The sequence below is a fragment of the Oculina patagonica genome, chromosome 1 (assembly GCF_052425735.1).
Source record: "Oculina patagonica isolate OP01 chromosome 1, crgOcupat, whole genome shotgun sequence".
NCBI classification, from domain to species: domain Eukaryota; kingdom Metazoa; phylum Cnidaria; class Anthozoa; order Scleractinia; family Oculinidae; genus Oculina; species Oculina patagonica.
In genome coordinates, this window is record NC_135758.1 from 15,654,460 (window position 1) to 15,669,403 (window position 14,944).

Here is a 14,944-nt window from a genome sequence, read left to right on the forward strand (position 1 = left end):
TTGGCTCGCTTCGCTCGCTTCCCACCCCCCTCGCCTCGAGCGCTCGCGCTTCGCGCTCGCTTCGTTTGCTTTTTTGCATTGAAAAATCGAGAGGCTGTGGACAGTCTAAACACGCGATGGTTAAAATGTTTCTGAACACAAAAGGGATAGTTGCATGTCAAGAACTTCTCATAAATCAAATCCAAAACAAAACTGCTAAGACGCTTTACAGTAATCAGAGACAGTCATCCAGCATGGACGGGTAAGATTTCAGTCTTGCATGCGAAGTGTCATGTTCAGTTACGCAAAACTCGATTTCCAAGCAAAAATATGAACAGAAAACAAAACTTAAACGGTCAAGGAATATTTGGAGACAAACTTTTTATTCAAGTAACATTACATTTGCCGTTAGAAGCAAAAAACTTTTGACTTTCTTGCGTGTATGACATGCAGTAATTTTAGTGAGCGTCGCTTTGTATTTCGTGGAGCGAAAATGCGTGCCAAATAAAATATAAACGGTATTTGATTTGGGATTAAATCATCGGTCAAACAATTACTATAAACACATTCAACACTAAAAGGTAGCATTTACCCGACTTCAGCATTCTCGTAAGTCAAGAAAACTCCATTTGACGTCAGCAGTCCGCTTTTCATTTTCGTGTCTCTCTTCGTAAATCAAAGGACTCCAAAGTCGAAAGATTATTTCATCGCTTTGAAGTCCTTGATGTTCATTTTTTCGGCCGTCGAATATTCTGTAGGGTATTCTCTTTCCATTTAGAGTTCCATAAAGGTGTATTTATCGTAAAAGGGGTGAATGACCACATTGAAAATTTTAACAGCGAGCCATGGACGCCATTTTGGTCATTTGCTATTTAGCAAGGAGTGAGAGACTAGGAACCAGTTGGGAAGAACAATACAACCCAAATATGGGGTTTGCTTACACCCAAATATGGTAAAAAAAGTCCCTGACGCAGAACTTGAGATTTTCTCTGCCTATACACTCACATGCACACGGCTCTATGATTCTGCCGCCTCGACAGCCTCGCCTCTTGGCTCGGCTGCCTCGTTGGCAATAAGAAGTCGAGGTGCAAATTAAATTTCCAGTTAACGTTGTCTTCGGCTTCGCCGTCGGAGGTCCGAGTAGTATTTCTTTGGGGTACCCCAGAGGAATTTTGTAGTGAAACACGTTTTGCTTTCTGGGGAGAGCAAAGGTAGCAATTTTGACCAATTTCAGCGAATATTGCATAAATTGTCCAAGTAGGTGGTACAGATCATCGTAAATCGGCAAATTTACGACCTAATTTGATATTCCAGCTAGTTTAAAAGAGCAACGGGGCGAACCGATCGCACTCAAATTAGGCCAGACTATAGTTCGAGACCGGGATCTCCAATGAAAGCGAGTCGAGGAAATTTGATTTTTCGGCTACATTCCAGAGGCGGTACCAGATTCTTCGATGTCGAAGTTGCACGCCTTGTGTAAATATTTTTATTAAATTTTCAGCCACGGATATTGCATTTCTAGCATTCTGATTGGTTCAATCAATCCCGGTTGTCAGCTCGTATACCTTAGTTTGACCTTATTTTGAAAATGATTGCGTTACTGTTGCCAACTAAATTTTTCTGCGGGAAGCGACAGTTCCATCAAAAAATGGTTTTGAACAGCAATTTAGCGAACTTTATGAACAAGAAATAATTAGCGGTGCCTACAAAAACCAAAGAAATGCCATATAAATTAAACTACGCAAAACAAAAGGATAGATGCGAAAAGTGTAATTAATAATACTTTTAAACTGAACGCACAGCAAGAGCGAGTGAATAAAGTAGAAAAGCAGCAAATAATTTACGAGCGGCAACTGACAGTTTCATTCAGTGTACGTCATAAAACTAGGCTCAGCACTCATAAAGTTTGTTACCTTTCAATCTTGTTTTGTCCTTTCATACTTTAATAAACCTGTTCCACTTTGAGCTCAATTTCGCTTCAAATAATATAGCAGTCTTGATGACAGCCGTGGAGCCGTAAAGAAGTAAAATGTAAACACTTGCTTCGTTCGACTTGCACAAGACTTGTAGTTTCCAGAAAAGGTTTTGCTTCGGATCTTCTCGTAAATCTTAACTGTTGTCACAATTTCCATGATATTTAGACGACTTTAGAGGGGATTGTTTGAGGAAAATCTTCTGAAGAAAACTCTCTTGCTCGCTTTCCTCGTATGTTTCATTCAACTCAAGAAGTGAACACCGCGCCAGAAATTTCCGCGCCTCCTCATACTATCACTTCGTTTACATCAAAATGAAATGTCCATTCGATTTTAACTTGAGAAGAATTTAATAAAACAATTATTCCATTCGCCCTTGTTGGATACGAGTCGTTATAGCCAACTCGGCGCTTCGCGCCTCGTTGGCTATTTACCACCTCGTATCCAACGCGGACTCATGGAATAATTGTTAAGTATTCTATACACGAATCGAAATTTTAAACTCCTAAAACTGCTCTCGTGCACTACAAAACGTCAAGAAAACGGTATAAAAACAAACTTAAACAATGCGAAAATATTTCTACTTCATTTTATTACAAAAAAGGTAAAAGCCGATTTTAGAAAGCTTCAATATTTACAATAGCAATTAGTGAAGAAATTTAAATATTCATATGGGCATGCTGTGACCTCACAAACATAGGATGGTAAGCCTGTGCTCAAAGTGTCAATCACGTTAAAACCGTACACCCTCGATTACTTTCCGTTTGCTGAAGAGTTGTATTTTTCTGCTTGTTTCTAAGAAGTTTTCATCTTTTCCCTTTTTCGCTGTGTATTGAATGCTTGAAGTCATGGCTCGCCATGTTTTCGCTTTGATCGCGCAGCAACGGTACTTGTACTCAGGCGGTTTGAAAAGCCACGAGTAGTTGCATTCCGGAGGTGCAATGAAAAGAAGACCTGCAAGCTTTAGTAGTTGTATTGAGTTGATGGTCGTTAGACAACTTTTGCCGTCTTCGATGTTCGTGCAAAAACAAATTGAAAAGCGAGATCAAGTATACCAGTGTGACGTTTTCTTTTAGATTAAAGGCATGTTAATTGAAAAATCTGTCAGTTTTGACGCTTGACAAAAATTTGTCCTGCTCAGAGACAGGACGACGGCGCCTTTGAAGTTTAATTTGGTAAGGCTTGACAAAATTTGGTAGATCTAAAAATCGATGGGCGCACTTGTCCCACGGAACTGGTGACAGTTTTTTCGCAAAATAAACAAAAATTTGCAGTTTGTCCGGGCCCTTAGATGACATTTAACAATCGTCAAACTGCTAGTTGAACTACGCACCTGACGAGAGAGGACCAATTGGTCCTCTTGAAACAGATTTGTAGTGCCGCATGAAGTCCAACTTTTCAACCATATTTTACTATTCTTTTAGAATAGATATATGCTGATGACCACGATTGCAAACAGTCTGTACAATGTCTTATTGGATTCGGTTTTCGTATGATAGCGAAATTATAAAGGCCTTGGTTTGTATAAACCAAGCAAACCTGGGCCTTGATCATTCTCGCTATCATGCTCAACCTTATCCAATAATTGTTAATTGTCCACATACTTTGTGAAGTTATCCTTCATGTCCTTGGAAAAAAGCCAGTTGATGACTGCTGAACAATCAGTGATTTGCATACGTACCAATTTATCTACCAACACCACTATCATCTGTCAACAGAAAATGGGATGGGATTTAGATGAGATTTGATAAGATACATCAGGAATGTTGAAGGTATCGGGGTTTGTCAAATCATAAGGCACAATCACCACCACAACATTTGCCCGATTTCAACACCAGAGTCAGTGTATAATTACATAACATCAGCATTGTGATTTGAAAGTAAGTAAGAACCGTTTTTATCTGAATCGACTTTCAGTGATCTAGGCTAAGTAAGCCTTTACAGGAAAATTAGAGGGAGTGGGTTAACACCTCTGTAGCTGCCTCAAAACAGCAATCCATCGAAAGTTCAGTGCAATTCAGAAGGGTTCTGCTAAAAATTTAACAAAAAGCCTTGATTTGAATTTTGAAAGAAAACACATGATAAGAAGGTCACAGGCGTCCCAAGCTCTGTACAGCCCCCGAAATGATCCCGACCCCGAAATGATCCCCAACCCCGAACTGATCCCCAAATTGACCCTGAAATGATCCCGACCCCGAAATGATCCCCAGATTTTTAACGCTAACCCCGAAATGATCCCCAAGTAATTTGTGGAATGGCGATTTAAGCATAGGAATGTGGATTGCTCAATAATAAAGGAAACTGAAGCCATATAGCAATTAAAGTACAACGGAAAATAGAAAAATACTTTAATAAGTGCTATTATAATTGAGTGCAATATGTGACCATAAAACAGGACCGACTTTAAATTCTTTTGTATATTTAAAAATTGGTTATTCTCAATAAGGAACCAAGAAAAGCAAGACGCGGTTTTGTTTTCAAATTTTTGTTTATTGGATTGTTTTGTTCATAGACATACTTTCAGTCGTGAGAATCATTACCCAGTACCGTATTTTCTCGAATAAACGCCGGGGGCGTTTATTTAAAACTTGGCCTCAGAGACCCGGCGTTTATTTGAAGCCGGCGTTTAATCGGGGTCCGGCGTTTATTTATGAAGTAAAATTTTCAATCATTTCTAAGTTGATGTATTATTTCACATTCTTCGAGACCCATGAACAGTTTGTCGTGGCGGGACGTTGTATCCCTTGGACCCGACCTCATACGGCATTACATACGGCCCGTGTATATTGTAATCAGTTTTGTGCAAACAGAACAAAACATTTAAAGTTTATAAACGGCAATGTCGCCAACGTCCTTAACGTTTGTATCATCTAAACATTCGCAATAATGTTTGTGTTCCGAATCGGCTAATCTTCATAGAAAATAATCTCATTACGCTTTTCTTCAAAAACGTCTGGCACTTGATCCGCGAAAGGGTCGTTTTCATCTGCTGGAGCACCTTGTCCTAGCGCATCGAAAAATGCCGCGGCCCTTTCAGTAAACTCCTCCCTACCATTACTTAGTGGGCCTTCTTCCTGAAAACAGTGGATTTTCTCATCTTCCGATCCGTTAATGGGCAGCGAGATCGCATACACTTCAAAACTCTTCTTGATGACGTCGCTTGAGAGGCCTTCCCAGGCCGCTAATATTCTCTCAACGCAGCTGCGCCTATAGTACGTGTCATAGCAGTGCTTTTCTAGTGAATATCTTCACTTATTATTCAACACATGCGCGCGCTGCCCATATATGGTCAAAATGTTAACGATATCTGTCATGCGTACATAACAGATATCCTGCGATATACGTAGGTTGCGAAGATTCGTCCGAAATCTTGTAAAGCGCTGCATAATTACAGTTTTTCTTTCTGCAAAATGTGTTTCGTTGATAATTTGTTGAATAATAAAACAATTATCCTGCTCAATCTTGCGGAATATCGTCTGATTTTAGCCAACTCGGCCTACGGCCTCGTCGGCTAAGTATCAGGCGATATTCCGCGCGATTTCGCAGGATAATTGTTAATTATGGATCGACGCAAATAAACGCCGGGACCTCGATTAAACGCCGGGACCCCGAATAAACGCTGGGGGCGTTTATTTTAAACTTGGCCTCAGGGACCCGGCGTTTATTTGAAGCCGGCGTTTAATCGGGGTCCGGCGTTTAATCGAGAAAATACGGTACTCTCGATCGCAGCAATAGCTTTCAATAGCCGATTCCCTCTATAGCGCGCGCCTGCAGGGAATCACGGTAGTTGTATTCATCAAACCTTGCGCGAGACTCATGAATACAACTACCGTGATTCCCTGCAGGCGAGCGTAAGAGGGAATCGGCTATTAAACTTATTTAGAGAAAATTTGCTAGTCAAAGTGGGAAATGAAAGGCAACATTAAGTGCCCTGAATTATTAATTTTCGTTTTATAATTTGATTTTTCTCTTTGATATGTCGCATTCACGTGATACTTGTTTTTTGTTCTCGACGTAGCCACAGCGTCAAGCTTTATAAAGCCCGTTTACAAGACGATTTTTGTCGCGCAACTCAATGCAATTTTTGCAGCACGGAAGTTGCATGTTCGAAACTCCTGCGATATCACGGCGATAAAAACACCGTTAGTTAAATTTACACGCTTGCAAACTCGCGGCGATTTCATGGCGATTTTTTCGCCGCAATATCGCAGGAGTTTCGGACCTGTTTCGAAACTTGATGCAACTTTGGCGCGCCAAAAATTGCACTGAGTTACACAACAAAAATCGCCCGTGTAAACAAGCCTTAAGAGAGAATTGCCTGCGAATAATCATCCCAGGTGATACAGCTAACACCGACCACAACCTCAACCGAATGGGACTTCTAAGCCATGAGGCAGAGGAACATTACCACAGCCTTAAATTAAGAAAAGCGAATCCGTGCGTTGTTGAGTGCATGAAGAACAAGTACGGTAAAGGAACAGTCTCCAAGGAAATTTGTCCGAAGCGTAGTAAGAAGTTTAAGTGCCTTTTTGTGAGAATTTATGACGATGAAAGAGGTGTGATATTGTGCTCTAAAGATGAAGACTGGTACTCATACTTTTTATGGCGCATTCATTCTATATGGCATTTCTACATTTAAATACATTACCAAATACGGTATATTTTGTTAAAAAAAGTTTCCAATTCGTTGATCCGGCTATCTCTTCGATGTTCTTGTAATAAATTTCATTTCTTAGAAAACGGTAAGCCGTTTATATTTTTAGCGATTGTTTACCCTATGGATGTTAGGAAGACATTTCCCTTAATTTACGTTTGATTAAGTAAAATTAGATTACTTGTAATGGTACCAAAAATTTTCAATCTTAGAAAAGCCGTTGAAAATGTTTAACTTGATATCTTTATCTATTCTTTGCTCTCTGCTCTAGTTGAAGTTATACATACCCATTGAAGATTAAATTCCAGTCTGTATTGCAGTCTATCTTTTATAAGGATACTTATTACTTCTCCTATTTTTTATTTTGCTTTACCTTTTATCTTCAGTTTCCCTTATTATTGAGCAGTCCATACTTCTACGTTAAAACGCCATTCCACAAATTACTTAGGGATATTTCGGGGTCAGCGTAAAAATATTTGGGGATCATTTCGGGGTCGGGATCATTTCAGGGTCAAGTTGGGGATCAGTTCGGGGTTGGGGATCATTTCGGGGTCGGGATCATTTCGGGGGCTGTACAGCTCACGATTAGGGAAAGCAAAGAACGTGACCTTTCAGCTGGCGCGGTATTAGGTTACACGGGGAACCGTTGAGAATTTGAGCGCTTTAATAAGACGTTGTATGGGGAATAAAATATTGTTTATAATTTACAACGCTTAATACTTCGAAATTTCGGAATAACTACATTTCTCACGTAGATGAATAAAATAAACTCACCGCTTGTTTGTCCGTTGTGTTTTTGGTTATTTGCGCCATTTTGGGCCTTTTCCGCTACCACCGCTGCCCGCACCGCTGCCACTGTAAATTCCCTTCATAAGACGGAGTCAAGGCTGCACACTTGGGTTTCGACCGGTTTCAACTCGGAGGCGGCTGTCGGCTGGCGTCCAGAAAATCCATCCCATCTGAATTTTTTTTCGCCCATAGTATAAGTTTAATGATTCTTGCACCCGCACAAATGTCGAAAATCATCCGCGTTACGCTGGAAATGAGCCCGGGGGGCACTCAAAAAAGTTTTATACGGGGAGGCTCCGCCCCAAGCTCTTACCCCTTACCCTTTAATATACCATTTTCACAGAAATTGAACCCCTTTCGTATACCTTTTACTGAAAACAGGTACCCCTTTCATATACCTAAAAGACATGGCATATACTTAGAACAGGACGTTCATGTTGCGCTTTATAAATTAAAACACAGTCGACTCCCGATAACTCAAACCTTCAAGGGAAATTGAAAATGGTTCGAGTTATCGGGAGTTCGAGTTATCGCTGGGAAGTTGATAACAAATGAACGGAAATAAGGTAAAAACGGTTTTGACTGATTTTCTATTCATACAGTGTTGACCGGTGTACATTTTAAACAAATTTAATTCGAGTACAGAAGAGCCAAACGAAAAAGGAACAATATATTTCTAAATCACTGTATAAACCAGAACGTAGCGTAACGTGAAACAAAGCAAACCCGCTGCGAACATCGTAGGTTTCAAAGAGAACAGCGCTATAGGCTGCTGCTGCGGAGTTTATGCGATTTACTTTTCCGAGCAATGGTCAGTTGAATTCGTCCTGGCGATAATCCTTAAACGTTTTCTAAGGTTGGATTTGAAAAAATAGGTATCACCCTCCACAAACAAACTGAACGTATGTAGCACGTCAAGTACGTTAATGGCATGGCACAGGAACGGCTTTGACTCGTGTACGTTTTTATTTCAAAATAAATACGTTTTGGACCACAGTACACTGTTTGTGTTGACTTGTCACGTGTTGACGAACATGGTTCAAGTTATGGAGGGTAAAATTATATAGAAAATGACATGAAGGGAAATGAAAATTGGTTCGAGTTAGCGGGAGATTCGAGTTATCGAGGGTTCAAGTTACCGAGGGTAAAATTACAGTAAATGTATGACGGAAATCCAGGGGAAATCAATTTTGGTTCGAGTTAGCGCGAGGTTCGAGTTAGCGAGGGTTCAAGTTATCGGGAGTCGACTGTAATACAGCCATAAAGTGCGTCTGTTCAAAATATTTTAATTCAAGGCCCTTTTAAAAACCTAAATCACGGATTTACATACCCTTTCATATACCTAAACTTGTGAAATCCCTACCCTTTTATATACCTGAAGCCTGAAAAGGGTACCCCTTTCGGGCGGAGCCTCCCCGTATAGGCCATTATATGGAGTAACCCCCCCCCCCCCCCGGGAAATGAGCATACTCCACCGCCGATTCCATGATCGCTTCTTTCGGCGAGACACCCTGTGATTTGGCGTTCCGACACGGCCGCGGAAGAGGCTTGGGTCCAAGGTCGATTCTCGCTCCTCAGAGGGTGGTACAGTCAACTTATGTACATGGGTAAGAAAGACTCCGTCTTATGTAGGGAATTACAGTGGTAGCGCAAAAGGCCCAAAACGGTACAAATAGCCAAAAAAAAAAAAACACAACAGACACACTAGTGGTTAGTTTATTTTAATCATCTACGTAAGAAATTTATGTAGTTATTTTGAAGTTGTTAGTTGTCCCATACAACGTCTTCAAAAGCGCTCAAATTCTCAACGGTTCCCCGTGTAACCTAATACCGCGCCAGCTGAAAGGTCACGTTCCGACAAACACAATGTACCGTGATGCTAAAAATGAATGAATAGACAATTAATTCTTTGCTTTCCCTAATCGTGAGCTTGGGACGCCTGTGTACAAACCTGAGGATTTGTTGACCAATACTCATTCACGATTGTCAGACAATGAATCTGACCTTCTTCATTCACAATTACGTTTTTAAGGAGTTTATGGAATCTGAAATAGATGCTTAAAAGTTAGTTTTAAAAACAAAGACTTACCGGTAATTAACTTCTAACTAGCATGTATGTGACCAAGGCGTAGACTTGTAGCCCCTTTGCTTTCGAAGGTGGAATCGATTATTTTTCTAATTCACGACATTCATTTGATTAATTGATGATATCAGTGTTATAACTGGTTCTATTATTGAAAAAAGCAACCACTGTCGATGTCGCCCTGTTTGCAAGAACAACAACACATGACAACAAGAAAAAAAAGCAACTTCAATTTTCGTTGCAGAATTCTGGGATATTATGCACATGGCTTTCGTAATTAATATAACAAACCAGGAAAAATCACATCTTCATCTAACCCCTCCATATGATTATATATTCATCACTGAAGATTGTGGAAGAAGGAAAGTTTAGGTGAAAATATTGAAGGGCCGCAGCCAGGATAAAACATGTTATAAAATTTGAAAACGATCTCTGGCTTAAAAACTTTAAAAATACGAGCTTTCGGCTGTTTGAACTACAGCCTTCGACGGGCAAAATGTAAAAAGGTAAAAAATGCAGTGTGTGAAGTTGCGAAATAAAAATGCTAATATAAACTAAGAATATTTGTTAAAAAGAATGTTGTACTGTCCAGGTCGAGGACAGGAATTGTTATCCACATTGGGAGTTAGCTCGGAATGCCACGTTTCTAATGTTTTTCTTGTTCTAAAGCCGCCTTTGTCAATGACAGATGCATTTTCAAAGTCAATCGCGTGATTATTGGACCAGACGTGATTGGCAATTCTTGAACCTTTTGCCGCGGTTTTAACATTTCTCAGGTGTTCTTTTTTCCTGGTGTTGAAGGCTCCATAGGCGTACGGGCCGGGGGGGGGGGGCAGGGGGGCTGCAGCCCCCCCCCCCCAAATTTTGGGCAACTCAGATTTTTTGGGCAGCAAGAGAAAATTTGGGCAAAGCCAGTTTTTAACAAGTTTTTTTTTTCAAAGAGATAGATATTTTCTATTCTAACCTGGAGACGACGTGTTAAAGCCAGTTAACTAAATTCACATGAGACAGTGGTTGCTTAGCACCTGATGAGTTTCTGGTTAATAGTGAAGGGGATCATTTGTTGATATACATATTTGTAGTTCTTTTTACTGTTGGGCACTGTACTGCAAATATCTGTCACAATTAAACACCTGATAAAGAAAAAGCTTCTCCGCGTTGTTAAATTTTACAAAATCGAAGGCGAGATTCTGGACGCCGGAGCAGAAAATGTGCGCGAGTTTTCGTCGTGTGCGCGGATTAGGCTACATAACTGTTTCAGAAATGCTGCAGACAATGCAAGGGAATGATCTATTTGATAAGTTTTCAGAGTTTCAATACGTGCAGAACGATCATTCAGTGCGCTGCGCAGATTGAAAACTTACGTCTGCAGGACCTGATGGGGCGACAACGTTTCAGTATGGCCAGGTAAAAAAACAAAACAAATGTTTTTGTCCCCGCCCGCTTCATTTTTGGGGCCGCCTCTCTTTTTTTATTATTTGTTTTTGGAAAAGTTAGAAAGAACATAAAAAACTTTGAACCCGTGTTACGCCAGGTCAGTACAGGATAGGTCAATTACCCTGCAGGATTTATTTTCTGGCCTAGAGAATTTGACGATGGACGATAAAACATCGATATTCGAACAACACAGGTATGGAATGCAACAAAATAATAATAATAAAAAATAACAAAAATGAGCCCGCCCGCTCTCTCTTTTAAAGAAATCCGGAAGAGAACCATTTGTTTTTATTTGGCCTAAACTATTACTTGTCATTGCACTTATTAGCATTAAATGGGCATATTCCAACTCTGAAGTCAACAATGACATGGATCGTATTGCTGACATCTTCGGCCGTCGAAATGGTAGAGACAGCTATTTGTTTTAACATGTTTTATGAGCTGATATGATAGATTCTTATGTAACAATTTTTCAATTCATTTGTAAGCCTATGTTAGTGCATCGTATGACTCTTATTTCTTCTCGACCGTTTCGTAAAAATTTGGGCAACCTGCGAGAATTTTTTGGGCAAATGTCTCACCGCCCCCCCTGGCAAAAAATTGCCCGTACGCCTATGGAAGGCTCTGCCCGTCTCACCAATGTAACACCATGAACACTCAGCACAAGGAATTTTAAGATAATACAAGGATTTATATTAAATAACTAAAAGTGGCTATAAGCCACTAAACTGGGAAAAGTTATTATGAAACAAGAATCGAAAACAGCAAACTGACAAATAAAGGTTTGCTAATACAAATAATAATAATAATATCATTGGCTATAAGTCGAGCGATTTTTTTTCACCAAATCGTACTGAAATAAAGTCATCTTTAGCTGAGTGTTTTGGGTTAGTTTTTTCCAACTGGTTTTAAAAAACCAAAGGTTTACGGTCTCAGCTTATAGCTGAATAAATATCATAATGTTATTTCAAAAAAACTGAGATGAATACAATATTTCGGTTGGTGACTAAGCATGTTAATTTTATGTAATGTAACAAGTAATGTAGGTATCAGAGAAAAGGTCTAATTCTCTAGAGGCCTTAAAACACTTGCACGCATTGCGTGCATATGTATAACAGGAAACGACTGAAGGAGTGATGGAGTGAATTCACTTCGCCCACTACAACTCTTTTCCGAGTTAAAAAGGAACTATTGTCACATACCTTGTAAGAGCACTGAAAGAATGACTAAAGGACTTGGAACCCAGTTTGAGTACAACATGAAGCAAGACATCTAGTCTCAACTGTGGGAAAGTATGGTCAATCATCGGTGCTAAACAGAAGGGAACACAGACGTTTTTGTCTAAACAACTTTTGCTCTGACTAAGGCTAATCCTCAAAACGTTTTTTTTTTTTGGCTTTAGGCATAAAGGGCTTTTAGAGCAGTAATATAATAATATAGATGTATCTTTTTGAAGGGCAGACAATACTGAAAACTTTATACATTGCAGTTGCACCTTTTTGAAAAAAGGCTAAAGACCAAGAGATTTGTTCTTCTAAAATCATATTTAAGCAAATTCTCCACGGCAACTTCTTTTACGGATTTGTTTTTCAGACAAGTTATTTAAATGTCTGTCTGTCTGTTATGGAAATGTAACGTGCAATTTAATGTTAATATCCATAACCTCCTCCACTTTGTTCGAGCCCTTACCAATCATCCGGTACATTCAAAATACCCCTGCCACAAATGAACCAAACAAAACATGTCATACTGTAATTACCATCTGAATTTAAGTCCTCATGGCCAGTTGCATTTGCTGGTATGTTGTTTAAAATGGTCTGAAGTTGTTCCACATCTTTCTTAGCTCTGATGGCTTCCAGGAGCTGTTTGGCAACATCTGCCCCAGGTAACTCTCCTAACAGAAAATAAAGGCAAGTCAGAAAGTACTATGACAGTGGCCTTAAGTAGGTCACAGGTTACTATGAAATTGAGTAAAATGAGCATTTTGCAGATGTTACAGTTATAGCACACTCAAACAAAATTACTGGACTCTGATTGGATGAGAGCAGTACAATTTAATAACCCAAATTGTACTCCCTAAGAGTACCTCACGCTATTACTCTACTTTCTGAAGTTGACTCAAAGTCTGGAAGATCACTGAAGTCTTCAGAAGTTGACCCCAAGACCCAATGACTTTGGAAGTTAACCCTAAGACTTCCGATGATTTTCAAAGCTGATCCGAAGACTTTTGGAGTTCAGCCAAAGTCTTCCTAAGATTTTCCGCTGTTGGCCTGAAGACTTGGGAAGATTTCTGAAGATTGCCTGAAGTATTCCGAAGACAATCCGTGGTTTTACATAAGACATATTGTTTTGAATCGTTATTGTTGGGTATACTATAAATAAAAAATCGCATGGCCAATTCGTGATTTTAAAACAGGTACTAGTGATGTTTTGAAAGTTCTCAAATTGCACTCACTAAAAGGCTCCTACAGTTTTGAGAACTTTCAAAACATCACTCGTACCTATTTACCACGAATTGTACTAGGTCATGCGCTTTCCCATACTTACTATTGCTACAACAACAAAATTCAAATATGGAAAATTGGAGGTAGTCCTACAGAGAAACAGTGGCTAGAAATCTTATGGAATAACAAAGATATTCGTATAGACAATAAACCAATACAGTAAAAACCCGCATATAAGAACCTAGGTTTTTTCAAGTTAGCCTAAACAGGTTCTTACATAAATGGTATTCAGTGTAAAATTAGGCTAACTAGGTTCTTAATTAGGTTCTTAACTTTTGTTCAAGAAATAAAGTAGAATTTTTAAATGATCTGCTCTTTAATGTCCAATAACAGTATTCTTGGAGGCTTTGGTAAGCAAAATACTATACTATTTTAATCTGATTCTGTTAAAATCAAACCTATACTGTAACCTTCACTATAATATCATAAGGTTCATCTGTTCATCTCAGTTAATAATTATATATTTCAAGGAGTACAAGTTTTATGTAACTATGCTGTAACTATAAAGTGTACAGACTGTGTTATAAATATATTTTTGAGAAGATTATTTTTTTCTTTTTTGAAAATAAGAACCTGTTTTAGAATTTTAGCATAAAATGGTTCTTATGTGAAGAGTGCTTAAAGATGAAATTTTAGCCTAACAAGTTCTTAAATGTTAGGTTCTTATACGCGGGTTTTTACTGTATTCTACAAAACATTTTTTGAGTCCGGTTTAACTCATGTCACTGACCTTCCATTCGATTTAAATACCACAGAGTCTTATCATATCATTGCAAAAAACATTGAAAGGACAAATTTACTGTCCCACCTAAAATTAAAATCGAATCAGACTAACAAAAACAATAATCACACCTTTAGGGAAACGACACCCTCTTTGATTATTAAAAACAATGGTTTTGATATTTTAAGGAAAAAAAAAGCCCTCTAAAGGCTGGTTCTCATATGATCGCCCCAATCGTCTCTGTCGCCTCTGTCGCTTCAAAAAGTTTGCTTGCGATCGGGGCGATCATATGAGAACATTACAGAGACGATCACTAACGTCTGCGACGATCGGGGCGATCGCGATCGCTTCGATCGTCCCTGTTCTATCCGGGCGATCGGTCGCAGACCGCGGCGATCGCGAACGATTATATGAGAACTACTTTCACCGAGGGGGACGATCGAAGCGATCCAAACTGTCCCATGGTGCATCAGTATTACCCAGAACTACGTTTCCGTTTGGCCTCCCTTTTGCTCCTTCGCCGTAAAACGGCAATTCCGAAAAGAGAGGAGGCCACGAGGTTTGCTTTTGCATCGAAGGCTGCCATAAGCGATATCGCAGTTTTGAAGAAACACTAACACGTACGTCGATCGGAATAAAAATCGAATATTCATATGCGGGAACAAAGAAAAGATCATGAATTATTATCTTGTTTGTTTAACCCTATTTTGCATATACCAGACGATCGGGGCGATCATATGAGAACCCCCTGATCGCTTCCAATCGCTTCGATCGCCTACGATCGTCTCAGTATTTGCAAACGAT

At 39.5% G+C, this 14,944-nt stretch overlaps 1 protein-coding gene across 3 annotated transcripts in view; it reads right to left on the bottom strand.

The window, feature by feature from the left end:
* Positions 1-14,944, bottom strand: part of LOC144658554 (nuclear cap-binding protein subunit 1-like) — a 120,887-nt gene that overhangs the window by 8,981 nt on the left and 96,962 nt on the right. For all 3 annotated transcript variants that reach the window (XM_078519001.1, XM_078519008.1, XM_078518994.1), the window contains 4 exons: positions 12,675-12,809; positions 12,118-12,226; positions 9,347-9,440; positions 3,557-3,660 (listed from right to left, as the gene is read on the bottom strand). In XM_078519001.1, coding sequence (XP_078375127.1) covers positions 3,557-3,660; positions 9,347-9,440; positions 12,118-12,226; positions 12,675-12,809 — 442 coding nt within the window. The remainder of the gene's footprint in view (positions 1-3,556; positions 3,661-9,346; positions 9,441-12,117; positions 12,227-12,674; positions 12,810-14,944) is intronic.